At 53.5% G+C, this 21,339-nt stretch overlaps 8 protein-coding genes across 8 annotated transcripts; 3 read left to right on the top strand and 5 right to left on the bottom strand.

The window, feature by feature from the left end:
* Positions 1–274: 274 nt before the first annotated feature.
* On the top strand, positions 275–3,502 carry J4E86_000145 (uncharacterized protein; the record flags this gene model as incomplete). Its single annotated transcript, XM_051440721.1, has 3 exons — positions 275–2,908; positions 2,952–3,204; positions 3,303–3,502. The coding sequence occupies 3 exons, from the start codon at positions 275–277 to the stop codon at positions 3,500–3,502; spliced, it is 3,087 nt and encodes a 1,028-aa protein (XP_051306892.1).
* A 642-nt stretch (positions 3,503–4,144) lies between these two features.
* J4E86_000144 (uncharacterized protein) lies at positions 4,145–5,059 on the bottom strand (the record flags this gene model as incomplete). The annotated part of the gene is made up of 3 exons (XM_051440720.1): positions 4,145–4,416; positions 4,535–4,714; positions 5,047–5,059. 3 exons carry the CDS (start codon positions 5,057–5,059, stop codon positions 4,145–4,147), a joined length of 465 nt encoding a protein of 154 aa, XP_051306891.1.
* A 431-nt stretch (positions 5,060–5,490) lies between these two features.
* J4E86_000143 (uncharacterized protein) lies at positions 5,491–6,586 on the bottom strand (the record flags this gene model as incomplete). The annotated part of the gene is made up of 3 exons (XM_051440719.1): positions 5,491–5,730; positions 5,782–6,480; positions 6,548–6,586. The coding sequence occupies 3 exons, from the start codon at positions 6,584–6,586 to the stop codon at positions 5,491–5,493; spliced, it is 978 nt and encodes a 325-aa protein (XP_051306890.1).
* Positions 6,587–7,136: 550 nt separating this feature from the next.
* J4E86_000142 (uncharacterized protein) lies at positions 7,137–8,195 on the bottom strand (the record flags this gene model as incomplete). The annotated part of the gene is made up of 2 exons (XM_051440718.1): positions 7,137–7,259; positions 7,323–8,195. 2 exons carry the CDS (start codon positions 8,193–8,195, stop codon positions 7,137–7,139), a joined length of 996 nt encoding a protein of 331 aa, XP_051306889.1.
* Positions 8,196–8,677: 482 nt separating this feature from the next.
* On the bottom strand, positions 8,678–9,648 carry J4E86_000141 (uncharacterized protein; the record flags this gene model as incomplete). Its single annotated transcript, XM_051440717.1, has 2 exons — positions 8,678–9,254; positions 9,317–9,648. The coding sequence occupies 2 exons, from the start codon at positions 9,646–9,648 to the stop codon at positions 8,678–8,680; spliced, it is 909 nt and encodes a 302-aa protein (XP_051306888.1).
* Positions 9,649–14,128: 4,480 nt separating this feature from the next.
* J4E86_000140 (uncharacterized protein) lies at positions 14,129–15,436 on the top strand (the record flags this gene model as incomplete). Its single annotated transcript, XM_051440716.1, has 1 exon — positions 14,129–15,436. The coding sequence occupies one exon, from the start codon at positions 14,129–14,131 to the stop codon at positions 15,434–15,436; it is 1,308 nt and encodes a 435-aa protein (XP_051306887.1).
* A 586-nt stretch (positions 15,437–16,022) lies between these two features.
* J4E86_000139 (uncharacterized protein) lies at positions 16,023–18,614 on the top strand (the record flags this gene model as incomplete). The annotated part of the gene is made up of 3 exons (XM_051440715.1): positions 16,023–16,102; positions 16,152–17,372; positions 17,402–18,614. The coding sequence occupies 3 exons, from the start codon at positions 16,023–16,025 to the stop codon at positions 18,612–18,614; spliced, it is 2,514 nt and encodes an 837-aa protein (XP_051306886.1).
* A 202-nt stretch (positions 18,615–18,816) lies between these two features.
* On the bottom strand, positions 18,817–20,323 carry J4E86_000138 (uncharacterized protein; the record flags this gene model as incomplete). The annotated part of the gene is made up of 2 exons (XM_051440714.1): positions 18,817–19,857; positions 19,910–20,323. The coding sequence occupies 2 exons, from the start codon at positions 20,321–20,323 to the stop codon at positions 18,817–18,819; spliced, it is 1,455 nt and encodes a 484-aa protein (XP_051306885.1).
* Positions 20,324–21,339: the final 1,016 nt, after the last annotated feature.

Raw genomic sequence — 21,339 nt, 5'->3', positions numbered from 1 at the left:
GTAGCCGAAGGGGTCATTTGGGCTTAGTTGATTGACATTGCCCCAGTATGTACAGTGATATGCGGGGACGCGGGTGCAGACATGCAAAAGGAACCCTAGGGAGGCTTTGCTGGTACAGACGCTGCACGTAAAGTTGTTGTAAACAATGACAGCCGCTGGGGCCCCTAGCAACAGCCGGGGTCGTGATTGGGTGGCGCGTGCACGGACACTTCTCGATACTGTCGCGATGCACAATATCTCACGAACTGCCCACGCTCCTCCATCACCGCGCGTCATGGCAAACAACTACGCGCATCCCCCGCCCATGCAGCAGCTGCCGGGCATCCCGGGCATTAACCTCGCCCCGTATGCGCAGAACGGCCAGCAGCCCCCGTTCCCTGCCTTTCCTCCGCCCGATGCCAACCTTTGGGCGCTCTTCCAGAGTGGCTCCTTCCCTCCAGGTGCCCCAAACCTCCCGCCGCCGCCGCCCTTCCCCAGCATGGCCTTTCCCCCACCGTCGCTGCCTCCCCAGCCTCCACTGCCCGAGCGCGTACAGCAAGTCACGGACAGCGACCGCGAAGATGGCGAGCTGAGTGAAGGCGACAGTTCGCCGTCGCTCATGGACAAGCTACAGCAGGATCGCGACGCGGCCAAGCAGTTCATCAAGCTTCTGCACAGCAACAACGTCTCGTACAAAGCCCTGGCCAATGAGCAGCTAGACCCCGAGCTGCTGAGGGGCCTGTACCAGAGCGCAAATCTGCCGTCGGAGCCTGCGCCCATCCTGCCACCCAAGGCCAACGATGCCGTCTCCAAGGCGCCCGCCGTCCAGCCAGTGACTCCCGTCGCGCAAGATGCGCCCAAGTCTGTCGCGTCGCCAAGCACTCCGGGCCATCGTCAGGATTACATAGCACGTCTCCAGGCCGCAAAGGCTGCGAAACAGGCCGCCGCCGCCAAACCCACCACGCCTGCGCCAGTCACCAAGACGCCCCAGCCCGCGACCCCGCCGGCTGCTAAGCCGCCTGTGACAGACGAACAGAGAGCGCGCAACACCGAGTTGATTAAGCAGCGCTTGGAAGCCATCAAGGCGAGACAGAAGCCGCCGATCACACCCGGCTCGCATACACCCACGAGCGCCGCCTACACCCCATCCTTCTCTGCCATTCCAGGTCTCTTCATGGGCGCGTCTTCGACATCGAATACACCTGCTCCGGCTGCACCTCAGCCAGCATCTCTACCAAACTCTTCTACTCCACACACACGGCCGCTGGGCCAGTGTCCGCATGCTGACCAGGAAGATGATTCAATGATAATAGATGTTAGCGAAGACGAGTCCAACGGCAGCGATATGGACATTGACGACGATCAGCCCGCTCCTCAGGCAGGTCAGCATTCGCGTCAGGCTCCTGGCACCCTTCCCAACTTCCACTCCGGCGCGATGCCAGCAACCCCATCAGCCGCTGCTATCGGTACCTCAGGCGCAGAAACACCCAACACAGTCGCGCGCGAGAAGGAGCTAGTGGACAAAGAGAAGCAGTTGGTGGCCATGCGCGAGACACTGAAAAAGAAGCTCGCTGAAAAGCGAGAGCGGGATAGGTTGGCAGCAGCAGCCAGCGCCGCGACATCACCGTCCACGAGCCAAAAGACTTCGACGCCAGTGCCATCTCTCCAGGCCTCCACTCCAGCTTCGCTTCCCACATCCACGACCCAGTTTGTATCATTCCCATCACATTCAAGAGACACAAATCGTCTTCGCCGGGCGGAGATCCAGTCTAAGCTGCCTACCCTGGATGCCGAGATTGCGAGTAACGCGAGTAGGATGGCTCAGCTGACCAAGGAATTGGAGCAGCTAACGGCGCAGAACGAGAGGATTGCAAGGGACAAGGAGCAGCTGACCAAGGAGCTGGAAGATCTAGGTGTCGACACGGAGGGCATGTCTCATGCGCAATTACGAGCCAAGAAAGATGAAATCGAAGGCGAGCAGTCCTCGGATTCGAACTCCCCACCTAATCAAACGCAACCTGCATCGCAGCCCGCAGTCAACGATGCTTCACCGGTTTTACTTTCAGCTTCAAACCAACAAACTTCAATACCAATGGCACTCCCTGGACTTGGACAGGATACGGTTCAGCCCGAACAGGAGAGTTATGAGCCCCCAGAGCTGCCAGAACAGGTCATGCCTGTAGAAGGCGCCCTCAACCCAGCAGCATCACAGATACATTTTAGCCCACAGGATTCACCTACCAATGGCACTCGGACCCTGAATCCTTCGGCGCCAGCCTTTGTCTCGACAGCTCAGCAAGACCAGATTGAAAACACGCGAAGTGATTCATCGAAAGCTGATGCGAGTATACAAAATGCGATCGGTGTAGCTAAGGCCAACGCCAGTGCTGCTGTGGACCAAGAGGTCCAGCAACCTATCACTGCCCCCTCGCCGTCAGAAGAAGGAGAAGTCGACATGTCTGTTTCCGAAGGTGACGAAGACGAGGAAGAAGAGGAAGAGTACGAGCCGGAATACGAGCCAGAAGAATCTGTCGTTATTCCCGAAGCACCCGTGAAAGAAGAAATAGAGGTGCAGACCAAACCCGAGTATTCGCTCGAAAGTTCGCAAGCCTCCCCGCAAGAAGAAGAAGCCTACGAGCCACCCGACGTCGAAGAAGACATGCCGGATGTCCAGGCCGGCGAAGAATCCACCGCAGATCAGTATGAGCCCACTGCTCAAGCTGAGGCGGGAGATGGCGCTATGGACATTGCTACATCATCTGATGAAAGCTCTGACGATAGTGAATCCGACGACGAGTCTACCCCAGAGCCGGAAATGAGGAAGTCTATCTCAGCGTACAACCCGTTACACCAAGACGCTGGAATCGCTGATGATCTAGCGCTCGAGCTACAACCAGAGGTAACGTCTTCGGCGGCCACTGGCGGACCTGTACGTCAACCACCATACCGGAGGCCTAGCTAATGCAGACCAGGTGCCTGAGGTGTCCGAACAGGACGAAGAACCCGAGCCAGCCAGGTTTACTCCGTACGAAAGCCCGCTGCGAATGTTCAAGTCCTATCGCTATCATCCCAACTATGCTCAAGATATAAATGGTGGCTTCCTGTCCCTGACTTTTAGTCATCAGATCAACCCAGAGAAGCCGCTGTGCCAGTACGAACTAGCTGGCGGCGCATGCAACGACCCTGAATGTCCCGATCAGCACTTTAGGGAAGTTGCTATTACTGGTGCGTTGGGAGAGGCGTTTTTGTCTTAATTCCGTTGTGTTTTGTTTTCATTCATGACGGCTATACCTCTGCGCGGAAACTGACTTGTAATCATATAGGTGACAAACTGCTCGTCCAGCTCGGCACAGCGAACCCAGGCAAGACCTCCGAGGAAAAGCAGCGCTGGAATGACGGTCTCCGCGGCGTGCTCAAGGAACTTCGTCAGAAGAACATCAAAGACCCCAACGGCATCGCTGTGGAGATAGCGAGATATCGCCGTCAGTTCCTCAACGACGATACTCGTGTCGTCAACTTGTAATCCTTCTTAGCTCCCCTCTCCGTTCTAGGTCTGCACCTAGTGCGAGCGAGGATGGCTTCTCATTCATCATTCCCTCCATTGCTACTGACCTTGATCACATCCACTCAGCAGTCCGCTTCTCTTTGCGTACCCTTCATCGGTAAAAAAAGTTGCGACATTGGGGGCGTATCAACAACTCTCTATCTCTCGACTGTAAGCATCGATACCCTTTCTCTGCATTGGCGTGGAGTTCACGGCTCGGGTCTTCGTTTCTTCGATCCACCATCTATTTTTATTGGATGCAACATGGGGGACTAGGACACACTCTAGCCCGTCCACTAGCAACCTGACCTGGTACGTATTGCTGCCAGCTGCTGCGCTCGGACAATTGAGATTCGGTCATCTCGGCGGAAGAGCGGGTGGGTGGCAGCTGCGGGGAGATGGTTGGGGCGGTGGTCGTGGTAGTGACTTAGTCTACGTAGGCAATACGAATGCATATTTCTTCTGTCCGATCCTCATTATCACACGATCGCACACTCATCATGTCAAATATAGTCTCCACGTTTACATCATGCAATCGATCGAGAAATAGGATACAGCGATTGATTCTCGTCAAGCTACCCTAATCCTTCCCCATCGTTTACGTTCTTAACACACAACAATCTAGTTGGAGATGCCAATAACACCGCAAGCAGGACGAGGACCAGCGTTACCAGTCTTCTTGGACTCCTCGTGTCCGCCCTTGCCGAGGTCATCAGTTCCAGCGTGAACGACAATGGTGCGGCCAATGACGCTCTCGGAGCCAATCAACTTGATCAACTTATCCGTGGTGCTGCCCTGAGCGTTGCCCTGGCCGTCGGTCTTGAAGTTACCCAAGTCACCGACGTGGCGCTCGTCGTCTTCGGGCGCGCCGTGCGTCTTGTTGTGGGGGTTGACTGGGTGGGCGTGTCAGTATGGGTATGCATTTCGGCGGCTAGATCTGCAGGGTGGGTGTTCCTGCGTATCCGTTGCAGGGCTGTTGGGGTGTAGGTGTAGGTGTAGGTCTGTACTCACAGTGAGGACCAGCAGACGTGCAACCGTTTGTGTTGTCGCCGAAAGCGTGAACGTGCATGCCACGCTCAGCGTTGGCGTCGTGGCCGGTGATGTTCCATGAGATGGTAGTAGGGGCGGACTCGTCGGCCTGCTCAAAGGTGACGGTTCCCTTGACGTTCGAGTCTCCACGGAGGACGGCGACTATAGCGTTTGCATTAGCATATCCGTTCTTTCTGAGCCTCAAGCTCCACCAAGCTTCTGTAGCGCGTTGATGCGCGTGCGATGTAGCGGAAGGCCATCAGGGTGTCTTGCAGCCGGTGAGCTGATTGGAGAAGTCCAACGACAAGCCCCAGGTACCAACTGACAGCATGGTACTCCTTGTGAGTCCCAAAGCTGTCCAATTGACCTTTTCGAGCGTTACGATACACCTGAGTACCGTGTCGTCGCAAATAATCTGCTCAATCTTACGCAAGGAGCTGACCCCACCTTCCCGCAACAGGGCAAGCTCGTGAAGCTACTCTAAACATACGTACCGGCTTTGACCATTGTGACGGTTATGTGATGGGTATTGATGGTATTACTTGTGTATTTTGGGATCTGTGACAGAAAGAGGCGTTGTTGGGGAGGAGATGGGAGGGAGATGTACAGCTGGCTAGAGGTGAGCTTTGAAGCCGCCTCCACCGGCCGAATGCGGGGCTGTAGTGACGCAACGGTCTCTAACGCCGGGCCAGATCCGACGAATGATTAATAGCCCTGAGGGCCCATCACTTGACATGGTTTCTATCGTTTTCTTACACTTTCATGACGTTGAAGGTTTCAGCATATCACGGAGAGGACGAAAAGATGGTGTTTTACATCTGATGTCAATTTTACTATCTATTTATTGGAAGCCAGCCCGTCATGTCTCATATCAAAACCGAAGAAAGCCGTAAGAGTGTTCAGATGCTCGGTGTATCTCCTTTATCGGATTATACACTCTATGCCGCTTGGATCTTCTTGCGGAGGATGTCCTTGAGGGTGACGGCGTCAGCGGCAAATTTCGAGATACCCTCGCGGAGCTTCTCGACGGCCATCTGGTCCTCGTTGAAGAAGAAGCGGAACTCGGCCTCGTTGTTGATGTAGCTCTTCTTCTCAATGTCGAGCTTGCTGGCATCCTCGGCGATGAGCTTCTTGGGAACGTCGTCTTGTGAGTTGTACAGCTCCTCGAGCAGGTTGGGCTGTATTCGTTAGTCACATGTGCAGGGATAGAGCCTGCGCGTAGTACTTACAGCAATGGTCAGGTAGTCGCAACCAGCGAGCTCGGTGACCTCACCGACGCTGCGGAAAGATGCGCCCATGACGATGGTCTTGTAGCCGTGCTTCTTGTAGTAGTTGAAGATTTGCTGGACGCTCTTGACACCGGGGTCCTCCTCCTTGGAGTACTCCTTCTTGGTCGAGGCCTTGTACCAGTCGAGGATACGGCCGACGAAGGGAGAGATGAGGAAAGCACCGGCCTCAGCAGCCGCGATGGCCTGGACCTGGGAGAACATGAGGGTCAAGTTGCAGTTGATTCCGTGCTTGGATTGCAGGATCTCAGCAGCCTTGATTCCCTCCCATGTGGACGCGAGCTTGATGAGAACGCGCTCCTTGTCAATACCGATCTCCTTGTAGAGGTCGATGATGTGCAGGGCCTTGGCTACCGACTCCTCGGTGGAGAAGGAGAAGCGCGCATCGACTTCTGTCGAGACCTTGCCGGGGACAATCTGGAGGATTTCCTTGCCAAACTGTACCAGCAGGTTGTCAAGGGTGGTGTCGACCTGGTTCTCGAGGTCGGTGCCGTTCTTCTTGCCGTATGCGACGGCCGCATCGATCAGCTTCTCGTACTCGGGCTTCTTAGACGCGGCGAGGATGAGCGAGGGGTTGGTGGTCGCATCCTGGGGCTGGTACTTCTTGATGGTAGCGAAGTCACCAGAGTCGGCGACAACGGTCTGTAGGGAAAGTCGGTCAGCTATAATTCTTCCATACGCTTGGTGTTGCGCATGTGAGTATACATACGGTGCCGGAGGCCTTGAGCTGTTCGAGGGAGCTAGGCATTGTGAGGGGTATATGTGTATGGAATTGGGATTGAAGGTTTGTTGCAAGTGTTTGTGAGAGCACTTGATATGTAGTAGAGGTGAGGAAAGTTGTCGACTGATGTGATGTAAAAGTGTTGTTGGGCCAGCTGCATGGGTGGGGCCTTTCATACGTAGCGCCCCTCACCTTCCGGCCCCTCCATGGAAAAATAGCGTCACCGGTGGCAATGGCGGCAGAAGTCAAGCTCAGTCAGCGGTGAGGGTCATTTCGAGTAACCGCTAGCGATCAGAAATTTTGCCGCTCTCGGAGCACTGTCGTCCGGCCCATCCATCAAGACGCGCTTCGGGATGAACGTGGCTGGACGCGATGCCTGAGCAGATCCCACGTGGCGGTACTCGGAGCAGAGTAATGCACTGTCATACGATTGAGGAAGCTTGCTCTACCAACAACCCACGGCTATACACTATCGCGATGTTATTCTTAGCTTATCATCGTGAATTCCCGCGGACATATCCAGGGCAGCTTCGGCCAAAAGGCCGACTTCAGGCTTCTCCATGTTGATAGCTGGATATTACAACTTTGCTTTGCCAGTCGTCTTGCCCCATCCGTCTTGGTTCAGCCATCCGTACACCTCCTTGTATTGTTCCTGGAGATTGCTAACAGTATGACCTGCTCCGCTCGGACCCGGATCGTTCTGTATTGCCAATTGTCAGCACACAGTCACACACTCGGGTGGATGTTTTCCATCAATACGTACGAATGCCTCGACTAGTCTCGTTTGTTTCGCGCCCACCTCAAGGATCGTGCCTCCACCCAGATCGGCTTCTTGCAAGCATCTCAACATGGCGACCGCCACTTCTTCGGGTGTCGCCCACGCATCCTTGGTCTCGTCGATGAAGGTCATTTTCTCCGGATGCTCGGTCCACAGTGGTGTCTTGATGACGCCCGGAGCGACGGCATTGACGCGGATGTTCATCTCCGCTTCGAGCGTACCCAGAGACCGTACAAAACCGTTCATCCCGTGTTTGGCCGCCGTATATATTGGCGCATGGAGGTTGGGGTTCTGGCCCGCAATACTAGAGATGATGACAACTCTCTTGGGATTCCGCGCACTCACTCTATCTACACCAGGAGGCGGATTGAGAAAATGCGATATAGCGAGCTGGGTCGTGCGGATGGGATGTGTTACGTTAATATCGAGAGTCGCGTACCGTCCCCCGTCCGCCTTGTCTCTGCTCGCGCCGCCATCGACGCCTGGAGGATGCCAGAAGTTACTCCAGTAGGGATCGTAGATGCCAGCTCCTGGACAGACAATGTCGACCTTGCCGAATTCTTGTATGCCTACTTCGAACATGCGCTCCAGCTGCGGCCAATCTGTGACATCGGTCTTGAAAAAGACAGCTCGTGGTTTCCCTTGCTCTTTTGTACTGTATTCTTTGACCAGTTGCTCTGCTTCCGGGCGAAGCGAAAGATCGGCTATAAGGACAGAGCAGCCATGGCTGAGAAGCAAGGCTGCAAAAGAGAAGTTGATACCTGATCCAGCACCAGTGACTATGGCGCTTTTGCCTTTGACACTGAACGCATTTCCGGGTTTCGTTAGGTTGGTCAATCCTGGTTGTCTTGCTGCCATGGTTATCTTGAAACCTCCTTTTCACCTTGCTCGAATGGATGACGACAAGAAAACATCCCTCTCATGGTCGTCAACATGGCTATATATGCTACGTAGGTACACGCTGCCCAGCATTCACGCGTCTAACCAGCGCGGGATTGCCTCATTGGGTAACGAGAGGGGTAGTTGTGGGGTAACTCGCACCGAGCACTTTCGTAGGCGGGGAAGGTTTGCCGAGCTTGAACCCTCGTACACTATGGAAGCTCGTATTCTCTGAGTCGTTTTGGATCATACCACGCTGCAAGTAAATATTCTCCTCTCAAAAAGGACAGGGCATATTTGGCATTGGCATCGCACTTGATTTGGGATATCTTGAGTATGAACAATCTTTGCACTAAAACTACGATTATGTACACGCCAACCAGCCAGACAGTATCGAAGCTGCCATATTTGGGATATCAATGTATACCAAGCACCACCTAACGCCATATGTGCCAGAAGTTCTAATTCCGTTTCCTCAGCTCACTGCGCTCCTGCCCATCGATGCCGCTAGTTCGTGGAAGAGGTTCGCCATTGCCCGTGCCTGAGACGTGGCTCAGCCGAATCAGCTCATCCATCATAGCATCTCTTGTCTTCTTGAGCAGCTCATCGACGTGCTCTGGTCCCTTTCCTTTTGTTTGTATTGGCGGCAGGACTGTTACATCCACCACGCCTGGGGTAAACCTCTTGCCCTTTACGTCTAGGACGTGGTAGTAGTTGCCAACGACGACGGGCACGATTGGGACTTGTGCTTGTACGGCAAGATGGAAGGCGCCTTTCTTGAAGGGTAGAAGTTCAGGCTTCGAGGCGTAGGAGCGCGTGCCTTCGGGGAAGATAAAGACATTCTGGCGTGTAGTCTTCATGGTGTGTGCGGCAGTGTCGAATGCGGCGCGGGAGGACGTGCGGTTTGCGCGGTCTATGAAGACGGTTTTGGAGAGGGCCATGAACCAGCCGAGTAGGGGAACGTATTTCAGCGACTTCTTGGCCGTGACGGACGTGTATTTGGGGAACATGCAGCCGAGCATGAGGACGTCGAGTTCGCTGCAGGAAGTGTCAGCGCCGCAGTCAAGAGTTGGCCTAGCCAAAGGACCTGGTGAACCCACGTCTGGTGGTTGCCCACAAAAATGGCGGGACGGTCCCTGAGGGCGTCTTCTCCACTGAGACCGCCCTCTTTCTTCATGCTCCCCGTCACTCTGAATGTTACGCCGGTGCACAACCACATGACCCATTTGAACGCCCGCGCAACCGTCCACTGGATCAGTCCACCGTAGCCCACAAGGCGTAGAGGTATAGCCACGAGGGTGCCGTACAGCGCGCAGCAGAGCATGAGGAGCATGGAGCTTATTGCGAAGGCGTAGTAAGACACCAGCTGGGCGGGCTTCGCGGGCAGCACCAGCGAGAGCAGGCGCATGGCTATGATGAGCGCGGGCGGCATGGCGGCGAGGTAGATGAGCCAGCCCATAGCGAAGGCTCTCGTCGGGGAGAGAAGGGGAGAGGAGAGGAGAGGGGAGTGCGTGTGTTTGTATGTGTTCGTATTGCGGGTTGAAGAGAGTCGGAGCTTGGTGGGGACATTTTTTGTCACGCGCCGAGGTTCGCACATGCACCTCGCCAACTCGCTAAATGTCATGTGTACCGCCATGCCATTCATCGTGACCCCTTCTCCTCCACAGAATGCCCTGAACTCGTCCGCACCAGCACGTCGTCTCTCCGCCGCCTTGACCAAGTCATCACTGCGACGCAAAAGGTCATGATATATACAAGTAAGAGAGGAAGCAATATCCACCGCCAGGCTACCATGCAACCAACCCTTAGTTTGATCTCGGCGGCTTGCGCTCTGTCAGCCAGAGGAAGATCTAGGACGGCCTTGAACCACGTCTCGGGCGTCCATCTCAAATATGGGTAATTTATGCCGACTGTGTTGGATGCGATAGGTTCCTTGATGTGCTGGCCAGTCGTCTGGTATGTGACTACGAAGACGAAGATGAACGCCGATAGGCAGAACACGCTTCCAAGCAACGACAGGATAGCAAGGGCGCTAAGACTTTTTCGACCCTATTCACAACTTTTAGTACCCTGTTCAAAAGACCGTGAACATTGTTACCGTACCTGTCCAGTCTTTCTCATCCTCCATGCTGTCACCATGCCAAAAATGCCCAGGAAGAATCCATATACTGCTGCGCCGTTGCTCTCGTGCCCTTGGTCCGTCCACACATTCTTGGGCTCGACATTGATTTGGGTCGGATTTCCAGGCCAGTTCACATGATACACATGCACCTGATGCTTCTGGTCATGTATCCAAGCCACCACAGAACTGATCAATCCGAATACGGTGATGGATAGAGCACAAAGTAAAGCGCTCGATGCGAACAGCAGCCGATTTATCTTTTGTCGTCTTGCCATCAATGTCATAGAGGCGGGCGCTGTGCGGGGAGAAGGTTGTAATAATTCCATATTGGCTGAGCGTAGGAGTGGGTATAATACGAGGAGAGGGACGAAAAAGCACTTCTCAGCGGTTCATGCTCAAGTATTATACGCTTCAGATCTGGGGCTGAGTTTTTCCTCCCGTCATCGTGGCACACATTCGGGCTGGGTGGATGAGCTCAGCACCTTTGCAGCTTAGTTGTCGCAGCCTTGAACCACTTCAGGCACGCTACCTCTCTCAGATGTCTAATATTAGCAGAGAACATGGGATCATCAGCAAGCATGTCGGCATCTTGATGCTCAGTCTCCTACTCGTTCAGCTTGGCATGTTTGGAAACAGAGCGGATGACGCCAGGGGAGCCATGTTGGTCAGCTCTATCGAAGTAGGAAATATGCACAATTCAGTATAAAATGCTGAAGATTGCCTGTCTTCGAAACGATGGTGAGATGACGCTGGTGCACTGTTTCTTGTTTCGAAACATGTCAATATTTGCGAAACTTGGTGGCCTCTGCGTTCACCGGGGAACAGACTGTATAACGGGGTAGATATTAGTGCACTCTTTGAACGGGAACGCAACTGCACAATTCGAAGCGCGTCTTGTTCCTCACCAAGAGGAGGCGGGGAGTTGATGGGGTGTCTTTGGAGGGTCGTGAACGTATTGGTCGGGTTCCTGACGCGCTTCGGGTCGATCCTGCCCGCCTCGGAAGAGCTGGTGGAGCTAGCACAACCAACCACCCACATTTCCACGACGCGTCTCCGTACCCTGGACCCATCACTTAGGCCATCGACGAAGCATGAGCTTTCACACGTGCTGCAATTCTACACTCGGCGGTAAATGAACGAGACGGCAGAGATACAGGCCGACAGCTCTGCTCGATCGCTGTCTTTGACCCGTGATGCGACCTGCGGCACGTCTGGGCGGCGGCTAGTCGTCACACACCAAACACGCGCGTTGACACACGGTGCAACCTTTCCCGCTGCTTGCTCCAACAGCCATGTTCGATTCAATACGGAGGTCTCCACTCGCAACTTCTGCAGTTGAATCTCTCGGTATCGAGCACAGCTTGCCAATAATACTCTACGCCGGCAAGTATATGCGTGGCCCAGAATCACGCATAGCGCACAAATCCAACAATGTTTTCCGATCCCATTCTTCGCAACAGCTGTTCGCATTTGGTCCGGTCCGCGCTTTGGCTTCCCAGGCACCACGGCCGTCCCGAGGACCGGCATGAGGATGGGCGGCTATCGTATAGTCTACCTACAATCCATCGCATATGGGTAGCGCAGAGCCAATACTCTAGGCTGCTAACGATTACACTTCCAGCCTCTTACTCAATCTGTCCTTGATCTGATAGCAAACACGAGCCGAGATACAGGCAGACCCTGCTTGTGGTGGGTGTTCGATTGGATATCGAGCTGTAGTATGAGCACGGCGTAGCTAAAGCGATATGCAAGCACGGCACATACTTCTCATGAACTCAACAGGTCGTGAGCAAATGTTTATATTCCTTCATGTGGGACTATTTCTGGTATGCGGCACTCATTATTTTTACTCGCTCTCTATTCTCTCATTCGCTTCCTGCAGCCCTGCGTGTCTGGCCGGTCCAGATCCAACGCCGGGAATACATTCTTTATCAATATTTATTCGAAAATAACTTTGGACTGCACTCATGCGGCTGCCTTATCGGTCAATCAGCAGCATTCAGCCACTCCCTAGCATTTATACCACCTTCCCAGCCAACTACGGGGGCTCTGACTCAACAAACACATCTGGAATTCATTCGGGAACATGCCTAATCAGAAAGATCGAGGATGGGATCGAGGCGGTCCCTTTCGAAAGGAGTAACATCCTCTCGGCTCCTATACTCAGCCCAGATCAAGAAGAGAAAGAAGTTTTCGTACCGTCATGGGAGGAAGTCCATAATTTCAACAAGCCTCTGCCTAGCCTTCCGAGATGTATATGGCAGCGAATGTCTCAGCGGCAACGCATCTTAACTTTGCTGAGTTTACAATTTCTGATGCTCTTTACGATCGGGCTGAGTCTTCTGGCCGTCAAAGATCGTTCTTCCACCAAGTAAGATGTACGAAGTCAAATCATAAGGACGCCGTTAACATAGAGCCTACAGTGATGAGGATGCGACAGCACACGTTGCTAGCAATGGCCCTTCAAGTACCAACATTACCAACAACCTCCGACGTGGAATCTTTGCGTTGCCTGTTGAAGTTCCGCAGCAACAGAGTATGGCATGTCTGGCAAGCAAGGATCAGATAAATGCATGGCAATGCGCGTCTGAAACAACCTTTCAGCTAAGCATACTTCCAGCTTTGGCGGGCGACGACGGGACGATCATGATAGCGGTGGGGCCATCGAGAAGCAACGATACTGTCCGCCATGGCGAACTCGTACCGAACATTCCACCTTTGGAGCTTCTAGCAATTACCAATGCTGAGCACGAAAATGATTTTGCTTATCACTTCCGCACTACCTACGACAAGATTGTATTGCTCAGTGAGGATGAGCTATCTCTGGCTGAAGCGCTACTGATGCATCCTGCGACTTCGAACACTCTATTTCAACCCGGAGATAGTCTGTGGCAGTGCATCTTCAATGAGACGCTGATTGAGGGTCATATCTACCCTACCAGAGCTACAACTGCCAGCGCTACCAACACTGCATCAGGCACGGTCGATGTGGATAGTTCCACTAGGCTGCCGGATTTCCCCTACGCCGTTGAGTTGGTCGAGGAGTGGACGCCAAATGGAAAGACCCCTTATTGTTCGAAAACGACTATGGAATCGGACGGTACCCTTGCTCCACTTTCGGAGGAGGTAATGTTGCGTTTGGACAATTCCAAGGGTAATGTTCCAGTTTCCACATCGCAACGTATGGGACGTATTAGGCATCGAGAGCAACGGGAAGAGACGCATTTGAGCCAGTGTCAGTGTCAATGGGTGGTCAGCTGACGCAGGTTTTTCAATCTTGCATTCGACAGACAATGCCATAACTTCGTCAAGATCGTCTTCTTTGCGCTGGTCCGACGTCTTCATTACATTTCCATTTGGGCATGTTTACATCAAATCATTACCAAAACAGCTTACGTGTCTTTATCCGCGAAGAACAGGTGGTCGATTGAATCTTGGGCGTACGGGTCCACCAAGAACCCTTTCCTCAGGTACGCCCACACATGACATGCCACACTGAGTAGACGACCAGCGAAATTCGTAATTGCCCTGCAGACCTCACAGCATCTACCGCGTCCAGGCCCCTCCCCGATCACGTTGTCCCATCGTCGGCAACCGATGGCACATCACCGGGCTCTATCTTTACTCACTCACCAAGCATTTCGATTGTCTAAAAACTGTCCTGCACGCCTACCTGCATTCAATTATTCAGCAACATCGTCGAAGATTGCGAGGACAGGGAACGAGTTCTGCGTCGCAATCATCTACTATACTATCGAAACCTTATCAAGCAAGATAGCCCTGGCATACAATGGTCCTCCCCAAGGTCACCGAATCCAGGCGAAACTCTTCAGGACGGGATCTTCGTACACAAAGCAGAAATGTTGTGCCTTCAAGGACTCCCGAAATCATACAAATACCTGGGCGGTTCAGCGCGCTTGGAACTGATAGCACTATAGCAGTAGTGGGAAAGAAGCAAGAGACTCGCGCAAGAGTAAAAGTTGAGCCCGAGAGTCCCGATAACACGGTATACCCAACCTCGCCAGCATCTCCACGTCAAGACTACAGGGAAGAAGCGAAAGTAGTCAAGCCCGGAGGGCCTTCCTCCCGTCATCATACAGTCCACATCAAGGTCGAAGATAAAGCCGATCCCGATACACCTCCACGCTACCCATCCATCACAACAGCCTGGTCCAAATCTCCACTCCGTGTGCCAACTCTCATGGCTGAACAGTTCTATCGGTCTACGGTAGTCAAGAAGGAGAGCGATGTTTCTCTGGTACATAGAGACGTACTGTCACTACGGAGCCAAACTTCAGGTCCGTCGGTTAGCTCAAGCTACAAAAGGTTTGCTGTCGAGACGTTCCGTGACTTCGATGCGTCGCACCCAGCCTCCAAAGTCAAAATAGGAGAGGAACCAGAGAAGGGATACTACATCCCGACAGGAGCGAGCAAAGTCAAGCATGAAGCGGCATCTTCCTCCACAAACCTTTACCACCGCCATCCCGGCCCCACAGACTATTCCAGTTCATACCAGAAAGCGCCTGCAAAACATGATCCAGCATCACATTCTTCGCCCGACCTCAGACGTACGCGAAGCCACTGCACCGCCGCGCCAACCCCGGAACTCCGCTCCGAAACCAAGTTCTCTTACCTCCAACCCATCACACCCACACCCTTCAGCACCCCCTACGGTCTCGTCAACCCCCACCCTCCCGACCCATCGTTATACCTCATCCCCGGGTCCCTGATCGAAGGAGTTCAACGTCGTACAAAGTGGGGCCAGAGAGATAGACGGACGAAGCGGCAGCCGCCAGCTCTGCACCCACGAGGTGTGCCCGCAGCCGAGGGTGTTGCTAGTGATAAGCAAAACGCTAAACAAGCAGGAGCGGACGGGGCTGGAAGTGGCGGAAAATGTGCATGGTACAGACTTTCGCTTTGCAAATGCTCCAAATGGATTAGTTGTATCAAGGCAAAGTGCTCGCGTGCTGCTAAGAAGAAGTGGTGGCAGAGGAGTAAACAGCATCAGTACACCACGGAAAGGAGGGAAGACAGTGGGTTTTATGTTGTGAGGCGGGAGATTGGTCCTAATCTTAGGGTTACGGTTCGGGATGTCTGAACTACGGGGGAGTGGTGGTTGGATGTCTCGTGGGAGTGACCATCAACGGGGGGTGGTGTTGAGGCACAAAGGCCAGCTCTGTTATCAGGAACCCAATGACCAACCCGCACTCTGAGTCAAAGGCGCACTCTATTCATTCTGTCATCAGGGAAGGTGCTTGGGAAGGTGCATTTAGTGCTGCGCGGACTGGTCCTGTATTGTGCACACATACTCTACACGCGATTCGCCAGGTGGTTGCACCAATTTTCACCGGGATTACAAGGAGCAATACCCATGTAGTCGCAGGAATAATAGCGCAATATCAAGATAAGATCTCCATGGTGCCTGCCAATAGTGAGCGATCGGTGTTGTCATGTGGACCCCGAACAGCTGGTTGCCAATACAGAAGGTGCAAGGCTAGAGTTCAATCTCGCTCTCTCGCTCCCACACCTCGACCACAGCCTTGTGCAACATCACAAGGATGAAACCGCGATGCCAAAGAAACGGGTAGCAATGCACCTCATATACAAGATGGCTCGCTGTCCAGCCCCTGCCACTTCCCACTTTACTGCGAAAGTTTGCGTCTCATCTTCGCCGTCTGGTCGACATGAGTTCTCAACGTTACAGCTTACTCGGTGTGCCTGGAGCCCTTGCTTGGGAGATGGAGGAGTATGAGTCCGAGTACCGGTAAGCTTCGTTCTGCGATGAGACCTGGGTTTGTGACTGACAATTGCAGACCGCAGGGGCTCACGACTGAGGTCTCCCCAGTCAGCCTGCTCTCTGAGCACGGCTTCGCCTCAGAATACGATCACCAACAGAACCTTGAAAGTACTCAACATCAACACAATGGCAACGTCAAATCATACCCCCAGAATGAGAGCGTCAACGGCTACTCGCAGAGTTCTGGTGCGGGTGCGGTTGATCACCCGTCCGAAATCTATTTGCAAAACCACGCAGCCAGTCTCACCTCAGAGTATATGGATGGTGCGGATTCTAATATCTCGCCAGAAGCGGGCCTCGGTTCATTCGGTCAACCTCTTCGCTGCTTTTACTTCTGCACGATAGTCGGCATCTTTGGACTGGTAATCGTAGTATCTTATTTCATCACCATCTGGCACGTCTACCTCGCCTCACTCCACCCCGACTCGACAGCAGCCTTTGGACCGCCGGGTGCCAAATGGGTCTTCTACGGTTGGTTCGTCGCGGGGGTGATCGGGATGAGCTTAAGTCTCTACGGACTGGCTGGCGCAGAGGCTGGCATGCTTACGGAACGAACCTGGAGAGTTGAAGATGCCATGCGTCTTATGTTGCATGCTGACAACACGTGGTCTGGCCCTGGGGGCTGGATGAAAGCAATCAAATGGGTTGTGCAAAGACGCAGGGCGCGCAACCAGCGTAGCAAGATCCCTTCTCGGCTGTGGTTCGTTCTAGCACTTCCAAGCGTGGTTGTCTTCGTCGCTTGGCCCTTATCAGGTCTTTGTCTTGAGATGACCAGTGGTTTCCTTCATGGTAAGCCAGGGCAAGGAGCGGATGTTACCGGATTCGTTCAATCGACGTTCAACGCCGACCCTGGGGGTCGTAGGCCGTCTAGAGGATCCTACATCGGCGCACGTGTTTTCGGACACGGTGCTGTTTATACACCTGAGAACTTCAATCGATCGAAGAAGGAGTTTTTGAAGAATATCCCCGTGATACTGCCGAACACTGAGAGCGTCGAAGAAGTATTTTTGACCGCTCAAGGTGAAACTCCTATCGAAGGAAAAGCTTGGGGTCTGTTGCTACATTACGACTGCAACATCGTAGACGAATTGTCTGACTTCGTTCTCTTAAAAGACCGTCGATTCTCAACAGACGTCTGGCGAAGCAACAAGATATTTCGTAATTTCGAACAAACAGGAACGGCGCGAAGTGCGGATGAGGATCCTCCCATCGACGAATCTCCAACATCAGCCTTCCCGTTAAGACCGACATACGTCCCTGGTGTAGCTCCAGTTTCGACGATGATGACCGATTCAAGTACAAGTCATACCGCCTCCATGACAACAATACCCTCGTGGAGGTAAAGAGAGTGTCCGGATGGAATTTCGCTGGACGATTCGATCCCGGATTACTGAGTTGGGCTATAGATATCGGTGGAGTTATAGAGACTGCGTATCAATCCCTGTCCCCACCAACAGGCTCAAACGACGAACCACCCTGCGGTTGGTCTATTGAGAGGGAAGACCCACCAACGTCTTACTGCTACCATGATCTGCAAGAGGATCCTTCAAAACCGTATCCCGGAATCGAATACAAGACTACTTTTGAGGTTCTGTTGTGGCAGACACTTCCCGTGTCTTTAGTTTCTATGGGCAGCACCATCATCCGTAATATCGAGTCGCTGACTGGTGAGTACGTCAATGTTTATGGTAAGAAACTCGAAGCTATTGGTGCATCCTGTACGTCAAGCAGCAGTGTAGGCTCAGCAGACATCGACGGCGTGCGATCTACCTACTCCAACTTCCAACGGAGCGACACTCCGGTACCTACTCTAAAGAATGATTGTGCGAAACGCTTTGGCGCAGAAACACTCGCGTGTACACTCAACATCAAAGACGATGGTTGGCTGAGATGGCTGTTTGAATCGATAGGCCTACCGTCACCGTTTGACACATCTATAGTGAATGCTGCAGAGATTGCTGTTGGCAACTTGAGAGCTATTGCTCAACTCGAATATCTGCAAGCCGACCAACTTCGACAGGTACTTCTACAAGCTTACTCCACCTACGCCATCAAGCTCATGTACAATGACGGTCGAGACTTCATCGGAATCAACAGAACAAGCCTCAAGTCACACGTCCCCGACCTCACGGCTTTTGTCGCTGGCACCGTAATTGGACCGGGCGTCATGCCAGCCGCTGTTCCTGTGGCTTTATTCGGATTGTGGGCCTTGATCAGCTCAGGACTCTGCCTTGTCTATGGCTTCCGGCGACGATGGAGCGCGATTCTGGATGGGCATACAGTCTTCAGGCTTGGGGCCGAGTTGCAGCAGACGTACCGAGCGAAGCTTCAACGGTTTTCTACGATTGCTGATATTGAAGAGTGCGAAGCTCTGCACGAGATTCCGGGTTTTGTGGCAGATATGGATCCTGATGATGATGTAGGGAGGATTGGACTTATGGATGGAAAGCCGGCTAGGAAGGACAAGTTCTATCGGTAGTATCTCACGCATGGCAAAGTTTAGTAGCGATTCTCCCTAAGAATTCACCTTCAACGGACCAAGGACTTTGATCAAAACATGTCTTTGTCGTCAAAAATGTAGTGTGCGTATCGAACGCTCTACCGCAGAAATAATATTTACAACCAACGTATTTTCCCCTTGCATATATTTTCCTATATCATCAGAACTTCCGTCAAGCGATTTAGAACGCAAGCAAGACGGCACCCATAACAGCACCAACAAGACCACCCGCCTTGACATGGCTCGCCGCACCAGTGAACTGCGATGGTGGGGCAGAGAAGGTAGCGTTGCCAGAGGGCTGGGGCAGCGCACCGGTAGGCGCAATTGATGGCACAACGACACCAGGTGCGGACCTCGTGTCGATCTCCAGACCAGACTCGGTGGGGTAAGGAGGTGATGAAGCTGCCGCGGAAGTGATCAGACTGGAGATGGGCACGGCAGGGTACTCAGTCGTGAAGGTGGCGGGTGGTGCGTTGGTGATTGCTGGGGGAGCGCCGGTGACGGTGACAGTAGCAGTACCGCACTCGCAAGGCTCATCTTCGCTGTCGCTGCCGGTGAGGGAGTCAGGGCTGCCTGACTCTTGGGGGACAGCGGCGCCGCCGGTGGGGTAGTTGAAGCCGGATCCGCCGTTGCCGCCTGCTGGGACAGCGGGAGGTGTGGGCTTTGCTGCGTCGCTCTCTGTGCAGGTGGTGGATGCACCGGAGGGCTTGGAGTCAGAACCGCTGTCAGAACCACCGGTGGCGGCTGGGGCGTCGATGCCAGACTCGATGGGAGCTCCGGTAGCGGCAGCCGAGTCTTCGATGGCTACGCTGTTCACAGGAGCACCTTCTGTGTTACCGGCATCGATGACCTTGATAGACTTGAAATCGCCGGTCTTGTCGGTCCACTCATATTCCTTGCCGGGCGAGTAGTTGATGACCTTGATGCTCTTGACGGTCATGGTGAAGGGCGCATCATCGTAGGTGACATTTCCTCCCGCCCACTGGCGAGTGCCTTCATCCTTGGAGTCACCGCCTGGCCAGTTTCCGAGACGAACATTGCAGGGCGTCTGGGGGTAGTTCTTGCCGCCGTTGGCATCGGCAAAGTTCAAGGTACGGGTGGGCTTGTCATCAACAATCCAGGTGAGCGATTCAGAAGTCCAGTTGAGAGCGTACTTGTGGAACTCGTTCTGGTTGTTTAGTGCATCGGCCTCGATCATGCGATCGTAGGTAGTAGTGTTGCCCTGGCTGATGTTAGTCTTCTTAAAGAAACAAGTACAATTCGTGTCCACATACCTTGCCGAAGTAATTCTGCTGAACACGGCTGTCTACTCCACCAATCCATTCCCAGTCGACTTCATCCAAGTTGTCAGACTGAAGGACAATGGAGGAAATAATGCCGACGCCAGGAGCTGCCTTCATGACGACCTCAACGTATCCAAAGTGAAGCATGGCCTCGGATCCAATGGTGGGAGCATCACCCTTCTTGGCAACGGTAAACTCAGCGCCCTCGGGTCCATACTTCAGGGAACCGGCAGTCTGCTTCCATCCCTTGATAGCGTCCTTTCCGGCAGTGAAGTCGGTTTCCCAATTCTGCGGCATGGCAGGGTTGTTGGGGCACTTCTTCTCCATGGGGTTGCAATCAGTGAAGGTCTGAGCGGTGGCTAGAGCAGCCAGCACGCTCGCGGTAGTGTATGTGGAAAAGCGCATGGTGGATATCTCGGTAAAGTCTAGTTGTTCGAGATAAGTTGATAAGACAAAAAGAAGTAGCTGTCCGAGATGTGCTGTACGGAGTCGTTTCACACGCAAGACACAATGTCAACAATGCGTAGAATGGTGTTAAGGAATGTAGTGCTTCGCAAGCGAGCGTTGAAAAGAATGTAGTGACTGAGGTCGACCTGCGTCCAGAGAATCGACTGAGAGAGTGTGATGTATGAAAGGTTAGACAAAGAGTGCAGGCCAGTGCTGCGTGTCAGAGGAGCACCGACTATTAAAAGTCACGAAATGCTATACGAAGCAATCTCCCCTGCGCGCCAGGACGCGCATCAGCGGCCAGCGGCCGAAGTCCATGCGGCTTCTCAAGCCCATGCAACATGTCTCCAGTTCAAGCGCTGCGTAGACCTGAATGGTTGTGATGGCTCTCCTGAAGTGTTTCACCAGCCGTCTGTGGAGACTAGGGCGTGTCAGGATAGTCGAGCCGCGGAGCCCGTTATGGCGGCGACGCCGCAGGCGCCTATCAGAATGGAGAAGTGCCTGGCATCATCTGGCTCATGTTTCTTCTTCCCAGCCACTAATTCTTATGCTTTGGGAGTTGGCCGGCTGCGTGGATGTGGCTGTGCCGCTGCGCCCAGCAAGTGGGAGGGATTGACGTTTCCCGTCATTGCGATGCGCACCTGGGCAGCCCTGACAGCTGGAGCGATGCGCGCTCTCCTATCTAATCTTGGCGATCATCCGTCTATCAATGACGTCTCTTCAACGGCCGGTTGCAAACATGTCGGCGCATCGGACGCGCGGAGAGGTTGCAAAGGGGCATGTCTGACAGGTGCAGTTTGGTAGGCGGCGCAGTCGCTCCGACGCCCGGTGCCAGACAAGTGAGATGCAGGTGTAAACGGGGCGCTACCCAGAAATAGCTAGTAAGCTTTTCACTTGATTTTTTCTGGCTACCAAGATTCACAACTGAAGCCGAAGCTCACTTGCGCCCATGGGCAGGGCTCACTATCGGCACG

The sequence above is a fragment of the Alternaria arbusti genome, assembly GCF_024043155.1.
Source record: "Alternaria arbusti strain BMP 1465 chromosome Unknown scaffold_1, whole genome shotgun sequence".
In the NCBI taxonomy this organism is placed as follows: Eukaryota; Fungi; Ascomycota; class Dothideomycetes; order Pleosporales; family Pleosporaceae; genus Alternaria; species Alternaria arbusti.
The sequence above is the reverse complement of the archived record's forward strand: the minus strand, read 5'-3'. Positions and strand labels throughout refer to the sequence as shown.